The sequence below is a fragment of the Pantherophis guttatus genome, chromosome 1 (assembly GCF_059756535.1).
Source record: "Pantherophis guttatus breed Tessera chromosome 1, ASM5975653v1, whole genome shotgun sequence".
Lineage (NCBI taxonomy): Eukaryota > Metazoa > Chordata > Lepidosauria > Squamata > Colubridae > Pantherophis > Pantherophis guttatus.
In genome coordinates this window covers 34,607,303-34,632,848 of record NC_142063.1, presented here as the reverse complement: position 1 = coordinate 34,632,848, position 25,546 = coordinate 34,607,303, and the positions used below count along the sequence as shown (strand labels likewise).

Sequence of the window (25,546 nt, the reverse complement as noted above, 5' to 3'; positions counted from 1 at the left end):
AGAGAGAGAGAGAGAGAGAGAAAGTTTCAGGATGAAGAAAAAAGAGAAAATTAGATAATAGAAAAGTTTTAATAATGCAGTTGTTGATCATCTGCTGGGGAAGAGATGGACTCTATGTATAGGATGATCCTTTTGTAGGATCTGCTATACTAGGCTAGGGCCAGTGGTGGGTTGCCCCTGGTTCGGACCGGTTCGCAAGAACCGGTAGTAAAACCGGCAGGAGGCTCCACCCACCACCCTGGATGTCATCATAGGCGATCTGCACATATGCAGAAGCTTCTGTGCATGCATAGAAGCTTGGCATGCGATCCCGTTGCAAACTGGTAGTAACAGTAAGTAGAACCCACCCCTGGCTAGGGCATACTGATTATGGAAGAATGACATGGAACTGGGAAATTGAGCGCTTTGTTCTCTGGACGCAATGTAACTAAATCAAGATTTCATTATGCTGAACTAGACTTACATTGTGCCTTCATTCTAGCAAATTTGCAGCATCTTTCTGCATCATGCAAGCCCTTTTATGTGGATATTATATTTGTCCAGAATTCAGAAAATAAAGTTGATTTAGAGCCAAATTAATTGCTTGGCTTCCTACCATCTACCTGGGATCCTGATTTCCAATCAGCTCCTCTCTTGTTGCCAGGGCTCTTTTCTGATAATAAATGTATCGTACCAGAGAATCAAGGTCTACAATAAGGACCTTGATAATATCCTATGAGCCAGATTTGGCCCCAAGTCCTCTTTCAATAGCTTTCAAAACCCCCCAAACAAGAAGCAACATAAGCCTCCGATAAGATTAACACCTATTTTATTTTTTACTGTTTTTATTTTTGATTACCATGCTACTAGAAATCCTTGGAGGCTGATTTTAAAAAAAATATTTGATGTAAAAATGTTGCTTTGTTTAGATTGATGGATATATCATACCAGTGGCGGAATCCATTTTTTTTTACTACCAGTTCTGTGGGTGTGGCTTGGTGGGCGTGGCTTGGTGGGCATGGCAGGGGAAGGATACTGCAAAATCCCCATTCCCACCTCACTCCTGGGGGAAGGATATTGCAAAAAGTCCATTCCCAGCCCACTCTGGGGCCAGCCAGAGGTGGTATTTGCTGGTTCTCCAAACTACTAAAAATTTCCATTCTCCAGAACCTGTCAGAACCTGCTGAATAGCACCCCTGCATCATACCCATCACTAACTTGTTTACTTCATGGTGCATAATAGAAGATCACTCGGTATTTTATTTCCCATTTCAATTTCTTATTTGTTTGTTTGTTTGTTTGTTTGTTCATTCATTCAATTTCTATAGCTGCCCAAGTCAACCAGATTCTGAGCAGCTTACAATTCTAAAATGATAAACAATGATATTATTTATGATGTAAACAATAAGAACATTACAACCGTAAAAAAAAAGGTTAATGCTTGCTAAAGTTTTGCTAGTTGAACTAAATGTCACACATACTTCCTCTGATCTGGGTATAGGGATTGGGTGTGTGCAAACTAAATTGGAAATTGCTCACCGGAATTTTCCAACATGGATTTGGTAGACTTTTGGAAAATTGGCAATCAACTCTTCTGATACCATTTAGGTACACATGTATAATTAACCTAGTGCAGAGGTCTTCAAACTTGGCAGCTTTAAGACTTGTGGACTTCAACTCCCAGAATTCTCCAACCAGCTATGCTGGGAATTGAATTCTGGGAGTTGAAGTCCACAAGTCTTAAAGCTGCCAAGTTTGAAGACCTCTAATTCTAGTGATTGAGTTACTGGAATATTAAATTAGGTCAATTATTTTTCAAACTTTCAGGTTCAAGAAGAGAGCGTTGTGGGTATCGTATTGTTCGCCGTCATCGCAATCCAGAAGATTTGGTGCATTGTGTAGGCAAAGGGAAAAAGAATAACGACAGTATCACCCAAGCAAAAGAAGCCCTGGGCAATGCAATAAGCCCAGAACAGTTTGTCTCCATATTACTTGAAGCTGAACCACCAAATGTGTTGGTGAGTCGCCCCAACAGGCCATTTACCGAAGCTTCCATGATGATGTCCTTGACGAAACTTGCAGACAAAGAATTGGTCCATATGATTGGTTGGGCGAAAAAAATCCCTGGTAAGGAAATATGACATTCGAAATATAAATATGTATAAAAAGTATAAATATTTTTTTAACAATACTTAGGCCTACCACAAGAAAAAACATATCAGTGATCGCATTATTATTTGGTAATACAAGCTCGGTAAGGCCATTGTTTGGAGCAAAAGTAGAAACATAGAATGTAAACTTTCACAGGATCAAGGAGATCATCTATGGTGGTCTAATCCCCAGCCGAGTACAGGCATATGCTACTACAACATCCTTGACAAAACTATCCAGCATATTTAAACATTCCCAGTGCAGGTGAATGACCAATTTCCAAGACAGGCTGTTCAATGCTTGAACGCCCTCAAGTTCAACCAAATGTATTGTCTTGTAATTTAAACCCACAGTTTCTTGTCTTGTCCTATCTTTTGGACCAACTCTGAAAAATTCTGGACCATATTCTATATCCGGGGTCCCCAATCCCCAGGCTGAGGCCCACTATCGGGCCTTGAATGGTTAGGAACTGGGCTGCAGAAGTGGTGGATGAGCATGTGTGCATCCCAGGGGTGGGTTCTACTTACCTTTACTACCTGTTCGCAACAGGAGCGTGCGTGCACATTTCTGCGCATGCGCATGTTTCTGCGCACGCACACATTTCTGTGCATGCGCACGCTTCTGTGCATGCACAGAAGCTTCTGCTCATGCGCAGATCCTCCATTATGACATCTGGGCAGGTGGGTGGAGCCTCCCGCCGCTTTTACTACTGGTTTGCAAGAACCGGATAGAACCAGGAGCAACCCACCACTGGTGCATCCCCACTTGCCTGAGCAGCGGGCAAATACCTGTGCATGAACTCCATTTGTGCGAGAGGCAGGCCCGTGTGCCCACTGTTCGTGCAAATGGAGCTGTGTGTGCATATGACTGCCACTCATGCGGACTCTTCCCCTCTCCTCTACCGGTCCACAAAGCCATAAAAGTTGGGAACTCTGTTTTATATGAAACCCTTCAAATATTTGAAGAAACTATCATGTCTCCTGGCAATCTCTGAGTATAACCATACTCAACACTTCCAAACATCCTGAGGGTTTTCTTTCTAGGATCCTTATCATTTGTTGCTCGCTTCTGATGTGGTTGCCACTACCCTTCCTAAAATGTGGTGCCCAGAATTTAATGTAATATTCTAGGTGCAGCCTAATTAAAGCAGAATAGAGAGGAACAAGGACATCTCTTGATTCAACATTATATTTGTGCTGATACAATATAGAACTGCATTTGCTTTTTTTGCAACTGCATCACATTGTGGGTAATATCCAGCTTATGAGTCACCCAGATACTTTTTGTATTCTATCCTTTTATATTCATACCTCTGATTTTTCCCAATGCAAATAGAGGATTTTGCACTTATCATTGTGGAAATTTAACCTTGCTAGGCTTTGCCCAGTTTGCCAAGATCCTCCTGATTCTGTTTTCTAAAGCAGTATTTCTCAATCTTAGCAACTTTAATGTATGTGGACTAGTCAGAATGCTTGGGTCAATAATCTGATCTACTCCTTCATTTCAAGTATTTTCCTCACTTTTCCTGGCTGTATCTTTTGACAAGTAGACTGGAGAAATACTACTTATGCTCCCAGTGCTTTAAATTCCTCTGTTGATGCAGCCTATGTCTGCATTAGCTTTTTTGGCAGCTGCAGCATACGTAAGTGGTTGTCCACTAGGATGCCTAGCTCCCTCTCACAGATACTGCTCTTGAGCCAGGTACCAACTAAACTATTCTATACCTGTGCATTTGGTTCTTCTTGCCTAAGTGTAAAATCTTACTTTTTCTCAGCACTGAATTGGATTTTGTTGAATAAGACCCAGTGATATATTTGGCCCTTGTTTGTTTCAAGTAGACAACTTGGGGTCCCCTGAGGTTTGTTTTTCATTTTAGCATTTCACTTAGAACCCAGGTTCCTGCTTTGGAAAAGGTTTCACTCATTTGTATTAAAAACTTGAATTTCTCAATTGCTATCTTTAAACAGCTGTGACTTCCCAGTGTGAGTCAGGAAATTATCTAGATAACAAGTGGCTTTTTCTATCGTTTGTATCTATGTGATTCTTTCTCCTTGTTTTTTGACCATATACCGGTACTTCATCCAACGTTTAAGGTTTTCTCTATAAAGAGAATATAGTCTCTTTAAAGAATATTACTTTCAATTGATCCATTATGACTGGTGCTGCTTTTAGTTTGCTTAAAAGCCCTGGTTAGCTAATTTGGCAGGGGTTGTTTTTTACATTTTTAAAGTAGAAGTAATCCCAGCTCTTTGAGAAAAATACAGCCAAACATGAAGCAAATCTCTCAACGGTTGTTTTCTGGCAAAGAGGCCAAGAGCTGTTGCTAGTCTTTTAAGCCTTATGGGAGGGGCCAATCATCTCTTGGCCCTACTCCCGAGTCATCCTCTCTGCTATCTGCTTCTGCCTTCTGCAGCTCTTCTCATATGTGCACTAGGAACAGGCTCCTCCTGTTCCTCAACCTCTCTACTGTCAGCCTCTGAAGGCTCCGAAGTCCGCACATCACTCCCCGATGGCCCTGGTCCCATCTCTGCCTCCGATGGAGAGCCCTCATCCGGACCTTCCCCAGCCTCCAGGACTGGCCCATGTTCTTCCTCAGCACTCATTGCTGTCCGACTCCGCTGCCAGCTCCACAGGCTGCTGGCGGACCACAACAAGGACTAACTGCATTGTATTCTACATATATTTGATGGTATTTACAGTATAGTCTATTCCAACCCTAATACAGAATGGGCAGGAGTCAACAAAAGACCAACCATATGATTTGAAGGACAGAACATATGAAGACAATTAACACAACTGTATTTTGATTCTACTGTCAAACTGTTTTTTATTGTCACAAGACTCTCCTAACATTCAACCACAATCAGTTCAGCTTCGCACCACAACCACACAACTTTACAACTAGGATACAAAGACAATAATACTTCAGACATTACTACAATAATGCCTAATATTGGTGACATTTACCTATATAGATTTTGATTTCAACAATCTGAGCACAGTTAACAAAAGTTATCTAAAATTTTCCTAAATGTTTTTTAAATAAAAAAAGTTCAAAAGTTTAACAGATTTTGCAGCTGAAAAAACAATATATATATGTGGTGAAGGGGGGGGGGTTTAAAAATGAAGGTCTTGGTTTGCACAAAAACAGTACAGTAGCCACTTGCCTATTGCTTTTCATTAAAAATCTTAAATGAAATTTGGAGGTATTTGATATCCTGAATGGATGATAGTAATTTGACTTTGATCATTGGAGAATTCTGGACATTTGCACTCAGCTGGGAAATGAATCTATTTTCACTTTTGATTACTTTCCCTGCTTACTTTGTCACTCACAGCGATGGAGATAGAATGTATGTAATTCTGCTGCCCCTCTAATTCAAACCATTTTTGTAGTAAATGCAGTTGTTATTTTTTTCCTCCCACTTTGAAAAAAAATCTCCTCTAACTTGTATCCAACTATAGTCATATTTAGAAGAGCACTTTGAAATAAATGTGGCTTAATGTAATCATGATTAACTGAAGTTCTACTGATTTTGATAGGTCTACCACAGTCATGACTAAGCCATTTTTTTTAACAAGCATTTGTCTTCATCCATATTGTTTCTTTTGATTCAGAGTGGCCTGTTTTCCTTATTAATCTGACTATCAGGAGAAATACTAGCTAAATTCAATCTGTATAATCAAATTGGCATTCGGTATTTATATTGTAGGATACAACTGTGGTGTGAGAAAGTTGGAAGGCAGAATAGAAGTGTGATCATCTTAAAAAATTGATACTGTAGATATTAACATAAACCTTTTTAGTCTGGATAAATGTCCACACAATATTCCACTTACAAAATAAAGATGAATAACCTTTTTACAACTACAGAATGCATTTCCTCTTCGAATACAATGTCAAGGTAAAGGTATTGGATTTAAATAAAATAAAATAAATTTAATAAATTCAATGCAAGAATATCCGACACATTTAGGAGTTTTAATATTTTATCTCAATAGCATTTATAATTTGGTGGCAAGTTTTGAGAGGTTTTGAGGGCTGCACCCAAAGGTTTCAGAAGACTTTGAACTAACTTACAACATGGTAAAAATCTGCAAGAAAAAGCACAAATTAATTTAAGAATAAGAAACCTAAAAAGGAGGAAAAATTTAATTATACAAATACTGTTTATATTTATTTATTAAAATTTTATATTGTCTGGCTCTGGGCAGGTCACAGATTGTTTTAAATTTAGGTTCATGCAGGTAGATTTTAAATATATATTTTTGTAAGAATATATTTCTAAATATATGTTACATTAAAAATGCATGTGATATTCCTTTTGGTAGTTAATTTTTTATTAATTGGAAATTGCACTGTAACATTTGAAAAAAGTAAAACATCAGAAGGATAATTAGATTACATCCCTCTGAAATATAGGCACAACAAAAGTCACTTTGAGCCTTCAGAAATGTAGCAATGTATAAACTGAAGCAAACTAGCCAGTAAGTAGTAAATAAATCAATAAAGTAAAGTAAAAGAAGTAAAAGAAGGGATAAATAAAATAAATACTGTAGTGTTCTTAGTGCTTAAATCTTGCTTCTACCATCTTATTTAATAAGAATCATTCCCTACCAGAGCACATTTTCTTTAAAGAAAGAGAGCAGTGAAGTTTCATTCCACATCCTTATGTATTAATTCTTACAACCTTCTTCTTCTCCTCTTTCTCCTCCTTTTCTCTTAAAAAAAACAACACTTTTTCATCTCTACCATGATCTTCTTAAGTGAGTGGTTGATTCTTGCATTGGACAGTAAGACAGGCAGGGGTGAGTTCCTGGGGGTTTGGCAGGGTTCGGGTGATCCTCTAGCCAAGGATTGCCAGGGTTCGGAAAACCCCCAAATGCCTTCCCTGGCTGGCCATGTCCATACTGCCTTGCCCCACCCCGCCCCACCCCACCCCTCCCAGGAGTCTCCATGCAGCCTGTTCATCATTCCAGATAAGTGCAGGGGCTGCACGGAGGGTGTGGGAGGGCAAAAAATGGGCCTACTGGAGGTTCTGGAAGTCTTGAAACGGGCCTGTTTCCGGCCTCCGGAGCCCAGGGGAAGCTGTTTTTGCTCTCCCGGAGGTTCAAGGAAAGCCTCTGGAGCCTGGGGAGGGTGGAACCCCCCCCCCCCCGCTGTGGTGCAGGTGGATGACTAGGCCATGCCCACCCCGGCCACGCCCACCCAGCCACAGGGCAGCAAACCCGTTGCTAAAGGATCTGAAGTCCACCCCTGAAGATGGGTGATATATAAATTTAACAAACAAACAAAATAAATAGCTAAGAGAGCTTGGTGCTGTTCTGCTGAGATTTGGGGAAGATCTTTTCCTAATCTTGAGTAATGTGGTTTATTTTTGTATGCCTTTCCTTCTCTTATTTTTGTCTTTCTTCATGACTTAACAATGTGATGAAGTGCAGCATCGTGCAAAAAGGAGACTTTGTTATTGTCTGCAGATTGATTTAATCCAATGTCCAAAGTACAAAAATAATTTGCCATTAAATTTATTACATGCATTCACTCTCATGTTCCTAAGAAAGAATTTTTAGATAAGCAGTTGGTTTCTTTATCCACCACCATCCATCTATTTCATTTATTATTAAAATGTATTTATATGCCGCCATTCTCCCAAAGGACTCAGGGCGGCGAACACAAGTTAAGAAACAAGTACAATAAAATCATAATTTAATCCAAATAATTAATTAGTAGTAAATAATAAAGCCCAGAATCAGTCTCAGCCTATTTGTTTGAAAAGTTATTTAGTAGTAACTTCAGGTAGCTAAGTGTATATTAGCCTGTAAGTGAAATGGGAAGAGCATACAAAATTGCAAATTAAATGCAGAAAGGAATGTTGAAAGATTTCCCCCAAAGGCTGATTAATCCGATTCATGTGGACTCTAAAACACATGAAATATCAAATCCTCAATTGAGTGGTAGGAAAAGAAATGGGAGGTGAAGGCAAAACAGGGAAATCGTCATAGATGTAGGATCAAATATAGTTTTGTGGTTTACATCTTGCATTGTCCCCATCAATACCATAACATTTAAGGTATATAGAGGATTGACTTAATAAAAAACATGTGATGTTAAATATGTTCCATCAATTAAACAATGTTACCTTTTGGGATCTGTGACCCTTATTGTCTGGAACGATAACCCTCTAGAGCAGTGTTTCTCAACCTTGGTAGCTTGAAGATGGGTGGACTTCAACTCCCAGAATCCCCCAGCCAGCAGCGCTGCTGGCTGGGGGATTCTGGGAGTTGAAGTCCACCCATCTTCAAGCTACCAAGGTTGAGAAACACTGCTCTAGAGAACCATTATGTCATTTAGGAAATTTTTAAAGACCTGGCGGTCCTTTCAAGCCTTGGGCACCAGATAATTGTAGTTATGATTGATTTACCCTTGCTGTTTTGTTCTTCAGGTTATTGTTTTTACAAAATCTTAACATGTCTGGTAGAATCCTTCGCAGTAAGCATCCAGACTGTATTTATTTATTTATTAGTAAACCACCTTTATAAAGCCAAAATCCACGTTTGCCACCCAGTATAGATAATAGATAAAGGAAGGAAGGGTCCACTACTCGGAATCAACAGTTGACAAACTTCTAAGGATTTAGGTCATGGATTTCCTAATTTCAAGTGAATCAAGAAGATAACTTTAAATTTTAAAGAATTTATATTGCTCTGGAGACAAGGAAGGTGTATATATTTGGGTATTCATGATGTAAGTATGCCTTCTTTCCTTTCCCCCTTCTTTTAAAGGCTTCATAGAGCTGAGTCTATATGATCAAGTAAGGCTTTTGGAAAGCTGTTGGTTGGAAGTATTAATGGTGGGTCTAATGTGGAGATCCATTGATCACCCAGGGAAGCTCATATTTGCACCAGATCTTGTCCTTGACAGGTAAGAGATAAGTATTGTTGTACCGGCATGCATGTTTGGAAGTTAAAGATTTGAATGAAAATGCGTTAACAAGCAAAGACAATCTTTTACTATTTTCAGGAAGGCCCAAATATTTTCTCCTGCATGAACTATCATGGTTAACATTCAATTCAACTTCACTCCTGTTCATTCCCTCCTGCAGATTTACTGGCAATGATATTAAAAGAAGCTTCATCAATTCCTGAACAAGTGTTCAGTTGGAGTTAACTGGAAAGGCTATAGAAAGTACTTTGTAGCAATCTAGTGTTAGGCTGGGCAGGTTTTTTTTTATAGCCACAAACCATTTTTTGGATTGTAAGAAACTGTAGGTGGGGCGGTACAATTGTGATTTCACTAGTCAAAACAAGCCTGGAATTTTTGGTCATTCTAGAAATATGTGTGGGATGTTAGGTTGAATGAAATATAATTTTAGGAGGAAGTTTTAAGCATCAGAACAGCAAGACAGAAAGAGAAACTTCTGGAAGCAAGAAAGTTAAAAGAATATGATCATGAGTTAGCTTGTAATGAAGGTATGATTTCACCTTTTATAAGATGAACAAAGATTGTGTTGAACATTTAATGCTTAAAATACGCACAGCGTACATAAAATATGAACCACTTAGTAGAGGCAAAATGTGACTATATGTTGGAATAAAATGCAGTATTTTGGTGGAAAGCATGCTTTGTATGTCAAGTAATCCTCTGACTATTTTCAAATTAGGGATGAGGGAAAATGTGTAGAAGGAATTTTGGAAATCTTTGATATGCTCTTGGCAACAACTTCAAGGCTTCGAGAGCTGAAATTGCAGCACAAAGAATATCTCTGTGTCAAGGCAATGATTCTTCTCAATTCCAGTGAGTAGAAGTTTCAGTCATGTCAAGCTGTGCTTATTATTGAGACAAAAAGTTGGGTTGTGGTAGGAAAAATTTCAAAGGACGCAAGAACTGTTCAGGTGAATGAAATAAAAACACCTAAAGTGCTTTCCCTTCCTTATATTATAATGGTTTTATACCTAAGACCTAGGTCAGTGATGGCTAACCTTTTTGCCATCACGTGCCAGGAAGGGGGGGCAGGGGAGGTTTGCGCGCGTGCACGCATGCCCACACCCATAATTCTATGCGCCCTGCCCGTGCATGCGTGTGCGACCCTCCCCCGCTGCCCCCCCGCTCTTGGCACGCGATGGCCCGTTTTTCTTTCTCACCTGGCTCCAGATCCTCTCTATGCATCTGGGGAGGGCGAAAACAGCCTTCCCCACCCCCCCGGAGGCCCGAAATGGCCCATTTCCCAACTTCCAGTTGGATAGGAAGTGATGTTTTTTGCTTTCCCCAGCCTCCAGAGACTCCCGGAGCTAAGCTGGCGTGCCAGGCAACATGGCTCCATGCGACACCTGTGGCACGCGTGCCATAGGTTCGCCATCGCGGACCTAGGTCATTATATTGTGCCATTCTGCATGATTGTGTGCCTGCATCCAATTGTTTTCCCAGTTGTTTCTATGGAATTAAGTTTGTATATTCCAGACCAGTGTTTCTCCAACCCCTCTGGGGGCTGTTCTTTTGATTGACCCCCAAATACAGGATCTGATGATCAAATTGAGCAAGTTACTTCTTACATTAAAAAATGAGGGTGTTAAAACATATTTCTCCCTTTCAAATTGATGGCGCCTGTTGTAATACATGCACACACATGTGTATGCATGTTCATATATAAGCTGTCTCTCTACCATTATCAAAAGCAATAGAGGACTCTTTTCACTATCAGTTGTATTGGAGAAAAGAGGCCTCCTTTACAATCCAACGAGCCCATGAATCAGTGATGGTTACAGTTGTGCTTGAGAGGCTAATCATCATAACAAACTCAAGTGCCTATCTGGATGAAATGCTTCTAAAAGCTTCGAAAACATATTTGTAGTCAAATTTATTTTTATTTTATTTTAGGGACCTTTAGATAGCTCTCATTGAAAGCAGGCGAATTTCAAAACCTTTTAAATGTTGTCTTGTCTGAATTGTGAATATGATATTTACTTTTATAATTAATTATGGCATTATTCTGAATGGGGCATTCACGTGAGCCACTCTTTTTCTATTTAAAACTTACATAGAGTATCTGCATTTTCAGAGAAGAGCCATTTTCTTAACAACTGCTTAGTTAATTTAGCTAATTAGCTAAGCTAATTTAACTGAACGTAATCACCATTAGTGTTTTTAGGATGTTGTAAACTATTGTTTTGCTCTAAGGCATTTTGTCTTGGACACTTCAATGTGGAACAATGTAATGGTCAAAGAAAAGATTGAATAACCATCTATATTGAGAAGGAAATAAAGAGACTGACAAAATGAATATAAGCTGCATAGTAAGCAGAGTTGCACATTCTTAAAGCCTTTGCATACTGTGTGTTGCCATTTATGAACCGCAAATAAATCCTGCTATGCTGATTTTATGCTTGATTGCCTTCCTGGCTTTTATCTCATGATTGTTTGCTTCCCTATTGTCTCTCCAATCGCACACAATATTTTGCAAGATGAACTGGGTTTTCCAATGATTCCATTAAAAAAAAAAAAGGGAACTAGATGGGTGTTGGTATAAAGCAGCCCATCAATGCTCACTTCTTCTATTTTAACTACTGCGTTTATTACCCTACCCACCTGCCACTGCTCTGTGTTTTCAACAGTAGCTCTTCTATCATTCTTCACAAAGAATAGAAGCATAACCATTTCTAACATTCCTTCTCCCTGTATGCGCACAATCCATATGATACTTGAGGGATATGGGCCATCTAGAAACATGAAATACAAAAGAATAAAAAATGTTTATTGGAGGGTCAGTTTATAAAACATATCTTCTGATGGGGCAGCTGAAAGAGTAGTTAAATCTTTTTTTGAAACTATTAACAAATGAGAGAAGCCAAGGCGGCAGGGTGGGGTGGGGGGGGGCCTTTATGGCATATGAACAAGCTACCAAAACTCTGTTCCAAGTGGTCTCTGAACTGGTCTGAATGAAATAGAGTTGGAAAGTAAGAAATAAGGCAGAATCCCTTATTCAGAAGAGCTGAAGAAGCTTCTTGGATAAGAAGCGAAACATCTTTAAAGAAAATTCAGAAAGTCCAGTTGCCTCTTGAAAAAGCACCTTTGGTTTTATTGATTATCATAGTGATCAGTATATTTGGTTACACTGATTACCATAGTAGGAATTGTGTGACTTAAAGTCACAGCCTGGTATCCTGAAGAGGGTGCAAGGCTATAAAATGTGGTTGGTTGGTTGGTTGGTTGGTTGATTAGCTACAAAACAACTTACTTTTTAATCTTGTCTTTTTTTTCTCCCAAGGTTTTACATACATAGAATAAATGTATGTATGTAATAAATACTAATAAATACATAAAATATTTATGATTGCTGTGTTCTTTAACAGTATGATCATCTAGTCTTATGACATCTTCTAGATTTTTTTATCAATGAAAGAAGTACAATTTACATTGTGACTCATAAAACAAATATGTTCTGATTAAAAATGATCTACTGTTCTTTACAAGAGAAAATGACTTATCAGAAATCAATACAACACAAATATGACTTATGTAAAAGTATACAATTGTAGAATTATTATATTAATATGTATTGAATTGTTTAAAATAATTAAATATTAATGTTCATGCATTCTGAAATGTACACCTTTTGCCTATGATTTGTATGCAGGTACATCACATTAAGAATAACAATTTTTCTACTTGATAGATATTTCATGATTATTATGTTTTGCTGGATTTTTTTTTTTTAAAAAAGAATAGATGATGTCTTCTCTCAGATCTTGTTACCAAGAATAAACAGCCTAAGGATCTCCTTCCTACCCCCTTCCCATTCTCCCCCAAATCTATACGACTGCAAATGAGGAATAGGTAATTGTATTTTGTGAGCCACATGTGGCCAAAGACCAGTGGTGGGATTCAGCCAGTTCACACCACTTCGGGAGAACCGGTTGTTAACTTTCTGAGCAGTTTGGCAAACTGGTTGTTGGAAGAAATCATTAGGGCAGAGAACCGGTTGTTAAATTACTTGAATCCCACCACTGCCAAAGACCCAGCTTTTTGAAAGATTCAGTGTCTCCCAGAACATACTGCCGACATTCAGCAACAATTTGGTGGACTTTGGAAGTGTGATATCCTGCTAAGTCTTAGCATGAAATAAACAGCTAGACTTTTGGCTAGACTGAGCATAGTGTCATTTACAGTGCCTGCAGATGCCATTGTATGCACAACACACTCTCATAATAGCATCCACAGAATTCTAAAAATATATTAAATCTAATAGAATAAATCCTTGGAATGTTACCCACTAACTTCCTAGATAAATATGACCACTAAAAAGACAGTGGAAAATTGAGATACCTTTGCATAAATAGCTGTGTGATATATGTATGTGTGTGTGTGTGTGTGTGTGTGTATAGGTTCACTCAGTAGCAGATTTATTAGTCTTAGAGATATCTCATTATACTTTTTGTTTGTTTTAGCAACCAGAGATTAGAATCCCATTCCTGTTAGTCACTGAGTTGGGCATTCTTTAAGTTTCCATGTCTGTAACAATTAAATCTCTAAGAAGTCTCTTAGCAATTAGTGTGCGTGTATATGTGTGTGTGCGTGTGTGCGTGCGTGTGTGTGCATGTATAGAGAGATGATAGATCGATGATAGATAGATTGATGATAGATAGATAGATAGATAGATAGATAGATAGATACCATGTTTTCCCGAAAACAAGACCTTGTCTTATTTTTTTTAATCCCGAAATAAGCGCTTGGCCTTATTTTCAGGGAGGTCTTATTATTTTGGGGCCCGTGGAGCAAGATGGGGCTCCTCTTGCCGTCTTACCTGATTTCCAGCTCTATGTTTAAATATTAAATATTGTTTTTAATTAATGGGGCCAAATTTATATATATATATATATTAACTGTATTTTAATATTTGTACTTGATGTTTTTACTTGGCTGTTCACCGCCCTGAGTCCTCAGGGAGAAGGGCGGTATACAAATTCAAAATAAAATAAAAATAAATAAAATTTTCAGGGAGGGCTTATTTTCGGGGGGAGGCTTATTTTAGCGTATTCGCTCAAAAGCCTGATTGGGCTTATTATCAGGGGATATCTTATTTTCGGGGAAACAAGATAGATAGATAGATAGATAGATAGATAGATAGATAGATAGATAGATGATATAGGTAGTACATTTTCCCCAGCTGAACTGTAAATCTCTTTATAGATATTTGGGCATCAGAATTAAACCAATTTGAATGGAGTAATTCATCTGGTAACATAAATAGCTTCTGGATTTGCTATATCTGTATGTATGTGAAATAAAGACAGAAGAATACAAACTTGCCTTGCAAATGGATAGCAGTATGCCACCGCTTGTTTTGAATAGCTTTAGATAACTTCTCCACCTTTACATCACAGTGTCTGAAGTGCCAGTGTAGGTCTAACTGACCTCACAGCTACTAAACAAGCCAAACATTTAACACTCCATTTTACTTGCCTGGAAAACAGCCAATCTGCTGCCGTCCCATTCTAAGCCCTGTAGAGCTGACTCCAAAAGTGATACCTATAAATTGCAGCGACTAAGGTCATTCTGTTGCCTGTTTCTTTCTTCTCATTGGTTCTCACTTTTCACCCTTGGAAAGGGCAACCATCTCAGCTATCAGCACATCAAAAAACAGCCTTTCCAACTCATGCATGTTCATATAATTAGGGTTGCCAGCTAACCAGAAAGAAATTGAACTGGCTGGAATGAGCAGGAGATTTAGAAGAGTCTGTAAATTTTGTCTCTGATTTAATGGACCCCTATTTCGTGGACTTCACATGCAGTGGATTAGATTTCTGTCCAGTCATCCCGCCCCATCCCCCGTGATGGACATTTGTTGCACCTACCAGTATCTGCTGTACTTTAGACAGTTAAATTAATTTGTGGCAATTAATGTCTTTTGTGTAATGACATTTTTATAAAATAACACAAATCACATTTGTGGAATTATGTTGCAAATGATGTATTTTGTGTTACAATGCAAATTGTGTACTTTGAATTTAGTAGACAATTAGGAATATCAGAACTCCTGCCTCCTAACTGGAGATTTTCCTGAACTAAGTTATGATTTACTTTCACAGGTATAGCTCACAGTGCAGAGACAAAAATAATTAGGAGCCGTACATAACATTTCACATCACCTTTCAGCTACTTCTTTGGTCCTAGTTACAGTATGTAGTATTATGGGCCAAGAGAATATATGAGGAAAACTAAGGGAGAGAACAGTTCCTACTTATTAGGAAAACTTTGTTCAGGTACATTTAGTACTTGATAAGATCCAGTAAGCATCAGGGGTGGGTTCTAAATTTTTTTACTACCGGTTCTGTGGGCGTAGCTTATTTTGTGGGCGTGGCTTGATGGTCATGTGATAATTCTTTAGGATTTAGCAGAGGTACTGGTCTACCAGGTTTTTAACTGCTTGCAGAGCTGTACTGATCTACCCATTTATTTTTGCAGGCACTGATCTACTCATGTATTTTTGCAGGCACTGGTCTACTCATGTATTTTTGCAGGCACTGATCTACTCATGTATTTTTGCAGGCACTGGTCTACTCATTTGTTTTCTTTTAACACTGATCAGCTGTAGGGCGGCCCTTTGAAGCCCCGCAGCAAGAGTTTAAACAGTTGTTTTCCCTCTAGCCATCAGCTGGGATTCAGGAGCAGCAATAGATGGGGGGTGGGGCCAAATAAAAGGTAAGAATAATATGGGGGGTGGGGGGCGGAGGGCGAGGGGGCAGAACTGGTTCAGTGATGTCTTATCGTCACCGCTACCCGCTCGGCAGAACCAGGCGGAACCGGGAGGAACCCACCACTAGTAAGCATGTTTACAATTTTCATATACTTTGTAACTGCAATAAGGCGGAAACATGGGTTAAACACAAGCATCCCCCCCCACCCGCTACTCTTCCCAACTTCCACCCACCACCAGCACCACCGCCACCACTTTTCTCTGGATTTTTGAGAAAGATTTCTTGGAAATGAGAAAGTTCATCTTCACAGCTACTGGCTCAGAATTGACATTAAATTATTATCATTTTTTCATTCAAGGCTAATATGGTGTCTGTTCTCATCAATGTTTAATAATGTTCTCTATTTTTTAAACTATATATTTTTTAAACTCTATTTTTTAAACTATTTTTCATTACTTGCACATGATAATTTTACAGATGTCCTCATAAATAATTTTGGTGACTGTGTTATGTCATTGTTTATAATCAGTTTCTGTGAACTTCTTGCATGAGCTGAAAATATGATCTACTATTTCTTCTGCTTCTTTGCACAATATGCATTTTGAATCATTTTACGATTTTTCAATTATGGCCTTGATTGCATTAGCTCAAATAGCTTGCTCTTGCACAGCTAAAATCAACCCTTCAGTTTCTTGTTTCTTGTTTTTTTTTATTATTTTAGTTACAAGCCATTGCCAGGCTTTATTTTTATCCATTGTCCCCTAAATCTTTTGTAGACATTGACCTTGTAATGCTTTTCCTTGCCAGCATTTTATTTTGTTATTACATTATTTTGATATTCATTTTTTGTTTCCTGAACATTTAATACATTCCAATTTTTAACTTTTTAACTTTTCTTTTTCAACAGTTATTTTGACATGAGGAAAACCTCTGCCTTCATTTTTGTGGGGGCGGGCTAACCTATCAATATCACTATGAGGATATAATGCATAGTGAATAGTCATATATTTTCTTGTTTTTCAGTCCGAACTGTCTAGTTTGGCTCATGTACAAGCATTGTATTATATCACAAGTCTGTCCAAGTATTGATAGCTTTAATAGTGTCTTCTCCATTCAGTTTTGTCTAGCAATTTTCTTACTCTTTGGATGTATTTTTTTTACTAATCTCATTTTTAACTTGACTGTGCTTGATTTTATCCAGCTGTAGAATGTCCAGATACTATTAGACTTCATCCTGATGACTTCTGATGGTTTGGTCATTTGGCATTTCAGTTTCATTACTGTCTGTGATTTTACCCCAATTTATTGCTACTATAGCACATTTATCTAGACCAAATTCTATTGCTATATCTTTGCTAAAAAATTCTTACAATGTTTGTCAATTACATTATTATCATTATGGTCCATCGAGCAGTCAGCTGTTTGACGGTGTTAGAAGTAGCATTGCAGGCTTGGAAGCTGTTCCAAGTAAAGCTGCCTTTTGCAATTGACTGATAGTGAATTTATCAATGCCGATGTATTCAAGTGGTGTTCCAGTTGTTTTGGGATTGCACCAGAGGTGGGCTGCACTTTCTATAACAAAGAGTTCGCTGGTCGCTTCGCTTGCACGCGCCCCTTTGGGAGAGAAACAGAGCTTCAAACAGGCTCCTAATCAGCTCAGGCAGCTCCGGTGAGAATAGCAGGGGGCGGTGCGCAACGCAGCTGGGCCAGCAAACAAGCCAGAAAGTACGTAATAATGGATAGCATAGAACAGGGGTGGATGGGCGGGCCCAGCCAGAGATCAGAGCTAAGGGTTCGCCCGAACCTTTGCGACCATGCAGCAGCCCACTACTGGATTGCACTCAAAGTGCCTATTACTATTAGTACTATACTACTACATCTGTTATCTTGCCACAGTCATTTTATTTCTATTTGCAGGTGTTTGTATTTTATTATCTTCTCCAGTTCTTTCTCTTCTATTCTGCTGTCTCCAGGTACTGCCATGTCCAGTACACAGATTTTTTTTGTCTTTCTTATCGACAATTGCTAAGTCTGGGATGTTATTTGACAGGTGCCTGTCTATTTGAAGTCTAAAGTCCCAGGGCATTTAGCTTTTTCATTTTCTATTACCTTCTTTATTTTAATGGTCCCACCAGTTCTTGTTTGTAGGCAAATGATACTTTTTGCGGATATTCTGATAGACCATTTATGCTACTTTGCCATGACATTGTTTGTAGTCAGTTTCTGCAATCTTCTTGTAGCAGCTAACCAGGTGGAGCTACTGTCTCTTCAGCTTCTTTGCAAAGGGGGCACTTGCTATCTGTTGCTGTCTTCTCCAATTCTGGTTTTGTATGCATTTGTTCTTATGGCTTGGTCTTGTGCAGACAGAAGTAGCTGTCTCTTTCTTCAACTTTTCTGATATTATTATTATTATTATTATTATTATTATTATTATTATTATTATTATTATTATTTATTGGTTAATCTTTAGTGAGATTCACAGCCTTTGAGGCTGGTTAATAGCTCAGCAGCTCGAGTCCTAACCAAGGACCTAGGAACTGTTAAGGTATCGTCGGAGGATGTAAGCTGTTCCGAGTAAGGTGGTTTTTTGTAGAGTCAAAATGTTCAAGTCCGGCAGATTTAGAATTTCTAAATAGCGGGGTAGCCCTTTGGGTATTGCTCCAAGGGCTCCAATTACAATCGGGACAACACACGATTTCTTTTTCCACAGTCGCTCAACTTCAATTTGTAAGTCCCGGTACTTTGTGATTTTTTTCTTGCTGCTTATCTTCAATTCGTGCATCACCAGGTATTGCAATGTCAATGAACCATACTTTTTTCTTTTCAACTATTGTTATGTCAGGTGTGTTGTGGACCAAGTGCCTGTCAGTCTGAATCCTAAAGTCCCACAAGATCTTGAGTTTCTCATTCTCTAAAACTTTCTCAACCTGATGTTCCCAGTTCATTATTATTATTATTATTATTATTATTATTATTATTATTATTATTATTATTATATCAGAAAGTAAGTCTATAGCTTAGTTACAGAGTAGTTGCTCTGTATGTAAAGATTTCTAAGTTTGATTCCCAGAATCTTCAGGCTGAGTTGAAAACTTTTACATTTCCTACCTTAAATCTTGAAAAGCTATCCCTCGTTGTGAACCATATAGACCCAAAAGAATAAATGTTTAATTCAGATTTAATCATCGGAAGGGAAGGAGGATTCCTTATAACATTTATTTTTTGTACTCTTGTGCAGACATGTATCCACTGTCATCTGCTACAGAAGAACCTGAAAGCAACAAAAAACTGAGCCATCTGCTAAACTCAGTGACAGATGCGTTGGTGTGGGTCATTGCAAAGAGTGGGGTCCCTTTACCCCAACAAACAACTCGCTTGGCAAATTTGTTGATGTTACTTTCTCATGTTCGGCATGCAAGGTAAGACCATTCTAGATGGTGTTGGAGATGTCTTCTTGCAACTTGTTATCTTTTTTATCTAGAAAGAGTGCAGAGAAGAGCAACAAAGATGATTAGGGGACTGGAAGCTAAAACATATGAAGAACAGCTGCAGGAACTGGGTATGTCTAGTTTAATGAAAAGAAGGACTTGGGGTGACATGATAGCAGTGTTCCGATATCTCAGGGGCTGCCACAAAGAAGAGGGAGTCAAGCTATTCTCCAAAGCATCTGAAGGCAGGGCAAGAAGCAATGGGTGGAAACTAATTAAGGAGAGAAGCAACCTAGAATTAAGGAAAAATTTCTAGACAGTTAAAACAATTAATCAGTGGAACAACTTGCCTCCAGAAGTGGTGAATGCTCCAACACTGGAAGTTTTTAAGAACAGAATAGATAATCATTTGTCTTAAGTGGTGTAGGGTTTCCTGCCCAAGCAAGTGGTTGGACTAGAAGACCTCCAAGGTCCCTTCCAACTGGGTTATTCTGTTTTCTGTTTTTCTGATTTTGCCTTTGATAGTGAAGGAGGAGAGATGACTTCCTTGCATTACTTTTCATTTCTGCTTTCATTTCTCCTTATGAATTATTACATAGCTTTTTATATATGTTGCCTATTAATGTAACTGTAAATATATATAATCCATTTGTGCATAATATACACAGCAATTTCACTTGCATAATACAACATCTGTAACATATATGATTATCATTATATATTGGATACCATATTGTTAAGTTCTGAATTGTCTTATAAGCAAAGTATTCTGCTTAGAAAAGGCGGTATGTTTCTGATCTATTGCTGGAGAACAACAGGTAACTAAAGCTATTGCATTTTGTTTTCCAACGCATGTCTCTTTTTGAAGGCCAATTAGTTCCTTTTGAAAAATAGACTTTAAAAAAGATTAAATGATAAAAAATTGCTTCAGTTTTCATCTAATCTAATACATTATTTGTGGAATTTTATTTTTAATGACAGAATATTCTGTCATTAAATATTATCATCCTATATAGATGAATTGTAATTCAATTGTAAGGACAAATTGAATTGAAATATTAAGTTAAATTAAAATGTAATTTTGAGGGTTTATGGGGGTATACAAATAAAAATAAAAGAAATTTATTTTTAAGAAGCCAGTCAAAATTAAAACTAATATAAATGTCCATTAATTCTATGGATTAAATACATTAAAATGCAACTTTAAGAGTGCTGGACTGAGCAGTACGTTTTTACTTAATCATTTTTAAGCTATTAAAATTATTGTAACAAAGATTTTATAAATATAATACAAAATTCATGGAAGGCAATGCTTTCTATGATGTGATAATAGTTAACTTTTCCCGAAGAAAGCTTCATTCAGAATTTTTGCTTAAAAAACACAAGGCCAAGTTCAAGTTGCTGAAATATAGCCAGCTTCCAAAGCTGATAATTAAATGTTTTAGCAGTACTTGTAAGAAAAGTGCATCTTATTGTACAAAAATATTACATTGTTCAATTATGAAAATGTTTAGACCTTTACACAGCTCGGTGCCCAGAAATATTTTTATAACAACATTTGAGCTGGCATATTGCATTGCAAGTTTATACTAACACTAAGTGTTTGTTACCTCATATTTAAATATGAGCCAGCAGTGTGCAGCAGCTGCCAAAAAAGCCAACACAGTTCTAGGCTGCATAAACAGAGGGATAGAATCAAGATCATGTGAAGTGTTAATACCACTTTATAATGCCTTGATAAGGCCACACTTGGAATACTGCATCTAGTTTTGGTCGCCACGATGTAAAAAAGATGTAGAGACTCTAGAAAGACGGCAGAGAAGAGCAACAAAGATGATTAGGGGATTGGAGGCTAAAACATATGAAGAACGATTGCAGGAACTGGGTATGTCTAGTTTAATGAAAAGAAGGATTTGGGGTGACATGATAGCAGTGTTCCGATATCTCAGGGGCTGCCACAAAGAAGAGGGAGTCAAGCTATTCTCCAAAGCACCTGAGGGTAGGACAAGAAGCAATGGGTGGAAACTAATCAAGGAGAGAAGCAACCTAGAACTAAGGAGAAATTTCCAGACAGTTAAAACAATTAATCAGTGGAACAACTTGCCTCCAGAAGTTGTGAATGCTGCAACACTGGAAGTTTTTAAGAAGATGTTGGATAACCATTTGTCTGAAGTGGTGTAGGGTTTCTTGCCCAAGCAGGGGGTTGCACTAGAAGACCTCCAAGGTCCCTTCCAACTCTGTTATTCTAATCTATACCTCTTAATTGTATATATCACTGACTGTAACAGCAGTGGATACACAGTGGAACTTCAATAAAAATTACTCTTGCACTAATTTTGTAACACACATTGTACAGAGAAGAATGGATTCCAATGTTTTGGGAGAGACCATCCATTGGAATTAGGTGGCTAATACATTTAAGCAAATAAGCAACCTTAGTGAATCAAATCCCAGGCTTTTGTCAGCTTGCCATTCCTAGGTCATTCTTTAAAAGAACAGCCTTCTGTTTGAAGGCCTTTCAGAAGCTAATCCTTTCCTTGAAACACCAACTATCTGAACAGCTGTCCAGTCTCCACCCAGGTTAAAGAAAAGACGGACCATAAGGAAGACAGAATTAGCCCAGTTTGGCTGGCTAGAGTTGGCTTGGACTGTAGCTCTTGGAAGTATCAATTTAATGAACATCTAAATCTTAAAAAAAAAAGGGCATGCAGGTTCTATTGCTGTCCTTGGATGCGCATAACTGGCACTGGCAAAGAGGAGGGGCTCTCTCTATTCAGAGATTTATCCAGGTAATCCTCAACTTGCAACAGTTCATTTAGCGACTGTTCAAAGTTACAACAGAACTGAAAAAAGTGCTGTTACGACTGTTTCTTACAACTTTTGCAGCATCCCCATAATCATGTGATCACTTTTTGTGACTTTCTGACAAGCAAAGTCAACGGGGAAGCCAGATTCACTTAACAACCGGGTTACTAATTTATCAACTGCAGTGATTCACTTAAGAACTGAGGCAGGAAAGGTCATAAAGTGGGGCAATATTCACTTAACAAATATCTCATTTAACAACAGAAATTATGGGCTCAATTGTGGTCATAAGTCAAGGACTACTTGTACTTTGGGTTGGCAGGCATATGAGCCTTGAAAAGATCAAAAATCAACAATGATGCTAGAAGCATCTTTTTGGTGATATAGTTCCATAAGCAAGACACTGCTACCAAGAAAGCTCTCCCCATCTTAATAGAAGAAATACAGGGAAGCAGAGATAGCTCTTTATACCATCAAAAGAATAATGTTGCTTCTCAGTGGATCTGATTGCAAATGGTGACTGATAAGAGTTGGCCCCTGCTTCTCCCATTCCCCTTGGCCCAAACCCAGATTGGCTTGACCTGCCATTTAGCGCAGTAAGGCCTAGAACAGTGTATGACTTTTTGGAGCACCCAATTTTTCAGTAGTTCACTCTGAAGTCTCCTCAGAGCAAGTTAAGAAGATAGTCAGCTTAAGTGAGAAATCATGCATTGTTCACTTCAAAATACTGAGTTAGGACACAAAACTTTAGCTTCAGTGTAGCTGAAGTCATAAGAAACAATCCTGCCTTACTAGAGTAGTGCTTCTCGAGCTTAGTGATTTTAAGATGTGGGGACTTCGATTTCCAGAATTCCCCAGCCAGCTATAGAGGCAAATCTTATTTGTGTTGCTTATCAGAACTAAAACAACTTGTTTCATCCTCAGTCTCTCAAAATAGCTGAATGACAATGCCATTAATAATCCTCATTTTTTTCTTGGTGCAAGAGCAGAATAATTTTGATTAGATTACCTGGTTCATTTTTTTTCCCTTTAAACTCTTCTACCCAGCTCTTCCATGTAAGTTGTTTACTTTGTGATGGCAATGAAAGTCTGCTCTGTGGTTGTGTTAATACATTGACCTGGCACTGGAAAATTTATTGATACTTTTTAAAGGACACATTAAAAAAGGTTGAGTCATTACGTGGAATTGGCTTAATGAATATTGTCTTTTCCATCAGTGAAAGTAAGAAATAGCACAAGCTGGCTTTTGACTTATTTTGCTTTTTATAGAAACTTTTCCATTAACCCAATTTCTGGCTGCTCAGAAACTGAAAAAAATCATTGTTTCAGATTAGTAACTGACCAGCAGCATTTGGACAGACCTTACTTCAACCAGCAAGCTACATTAGCCAGAATGATAATTTTCATTTTAAATGCTTTTCTTCCACTTACTTTACTGGGTAAATAGCAATTAGATCCAGGGTTTCAATGGATCCATAATGTATCTGAGCTCCATCTAATCTTCCTGCTCCTTCCCCTCCAAATCAAGTCTGGTTTATCCAATCATTGGTTTTCAAATTTGAAACCACACACCCAGTGATTTATAGAAAATGAAGAGTTTCCTCATCAGTCCTCTATGTGCTATTCCAAATCAGCTCACAGCTTGCCTATCCTTGTGATATTCTTCATTTTAAGGACTGAACCGGTCACATTCTGGATCTAATCTGTCTTCTTTGAAACCAGAACCAGACAATGTGATGGCTTGGGGGAGGGTCTGTTTTTCTTTTGGCTTTGATCTTGCTTCCCCCTGCCTCCCAGCTCTGGGATACAAGCAGATTCTTCCTTAATATCTGTTGCAATCTAAGTACGCTAGAAAAGGAGTAGAGGCAACCTGATTGAACTTCAGGCTTGTAGTCAGGAGGTTAGATGAGCCTGTCACTGTGAGTTTGTCTTTTTTAAGATGAGAGTTGGGTTTGTTCTCAGCTGCCATTTCTTTTTGTATTTTCTTATCGTGTATGTTTGGTTAGGATTTTATACTAAGCGTGCTGCCCAGAGTCACAATTGCGAGAACACCAGAAACTCCTAAGTGGCAGACTTGCTTGAATTCTGTTTTTGAACTTTTCTATTGGCCACCCAGAGAAAGGATTATTGAATCATAGTCTTTCTTGCCCAATCCTAGTTTTTCAAGTCAGCTAAAAGTTAGCTTCAAAATAGTTCATGAGATAAAATGGCTTATGAGGGATACCAGTGTCTCATCCCCAGAATGAGTTTCCAATGCTATAGAAGGTGAACCCTGCATTAAAATTCCTGTGAGTGCCATGTTAAAAAAATTTTTTAGAAGACCAAATGATAGTCCAATCTTTCATAGTGTTTACTGAATTCCTGAATGCAGTCATGAAGTATTTAAAAATTTCAATTTTATTTTATAAATGTTCTTTCAAGTGTTTTCTGTTTTAGTTTTTAAAGTTTAATATTAATGTTTACTTTTTATTAATTTTAATATTCTAAATCCATTTTTGTTTTGCATTGCTGGCAAGAGCTCACTGGTTTCTCCTTTGTTGGTACTATTCAAGCGAAGTGGTCCTCTATCAAGGATGCTGTTGTAGAATTCCTGCTTTGAGCAGGGAATTGGGCTAGATCAGGGGTGTCAAACTGGCAACCCCGGCTTGGATGCACACGCGGAGGCCAAGCCCGTCCCAGCTCTGTGAAGGGGAAAAACCTCGCAAAACGTCACGTGACGGCAACGTGATGCCGCGAGTTTGACATCCGTCGGCTAGATGGTCCAAACAAATACCTTCCATATATTCTGTTATGCAACATTGTGCAGTTGTGTGAATCATTTAAAAATCTTGTAGAATCTCCTAGAGCACCTCTGTATTTTAAATCTCAGCACTTCTTTCTGATCACAATGTTTTCTTTACAGTAACAAAGGGATGGAGCATCTTCTTAGTATGAAGTGCAAGAATGTAGTACCAGTCTACGATTTGTTGCTGGAGATGCTCAATGCTCACACTGTCCGTAGCCACAAGAAAACACCCGTCTCCAATCTTGAGAATAGCCCATTGGAACCAGCAGAGACAACAGATGAAGTCCAGCAGTGATTTCACAGAAGTCCAAATCCAGGAAAAACCCAAAGAAAAAAAAAAGAATGAAAGAAATATCCAGATCAAAACTTTGGATATTTGCTGTTAAGAAAACTACGGCATCATTGCAATTTTTACTGGACCATTTGTTAATCTTTTTCAGACTGAATGTTGTCTGTCAACTTAGACAGTTTTAGAAAAGCCCCATGTGGTTGGAACTGAACAACCAGCTGATGATTTGTGGTTTTATCAAATGTTGCATTTCTGGAGTGCCTTCTACCATAGAGGAGACTATTTAACTGCCAAAACAGCCTTAAGCTTCATGGTATCCTAGGTAGATGCCAATATAAGCTTCTTTTCTTTTCTTTTTTTAAAGGAGAGCTGGACAACTCAAAAACCTAAAATCTCACAATGAATATCTGTCAGGGC

At 38.3% G+C, this 25,546-nt stretch overlaps 1 protein-coding gene across 1 annotated transcript in view; it reads left to right on the top strand.

Annotated features, from left to right (window-relative positions):
- Positions 1–25,247, top strand: part of ESR2 (estrogen receptor 2) — a 68,403-nt gene extending 43,156 nt beyond the window's left edge. The window contains exons 6-10 of the mRNA XM_034433572.2: positions 1,807–2,106; positions 8,914–9,052; positions 9,792–9,925; positions 19,061–19,241; positions 24,958–25,247. Coding sequence (XP_034289463.1) covers positions 1,807–2,106; positions 8,914–9,052; positions 9,792–9,925; positions 19,061–19,241; positions 24,958–25,135 — 932 coding nt within the window. The 3' untranslated portion in view covers positions 25,136–25,247. The remainder of the gene's footprint in view (positions 1–1,806; positions 2,107–8,913; positions 9,053–9,791; positions 9,926–19,060; positions 19,242–24,957) is intronic.
- Positions 25,248–25,546: the final 299 nt, after the last annotated feature.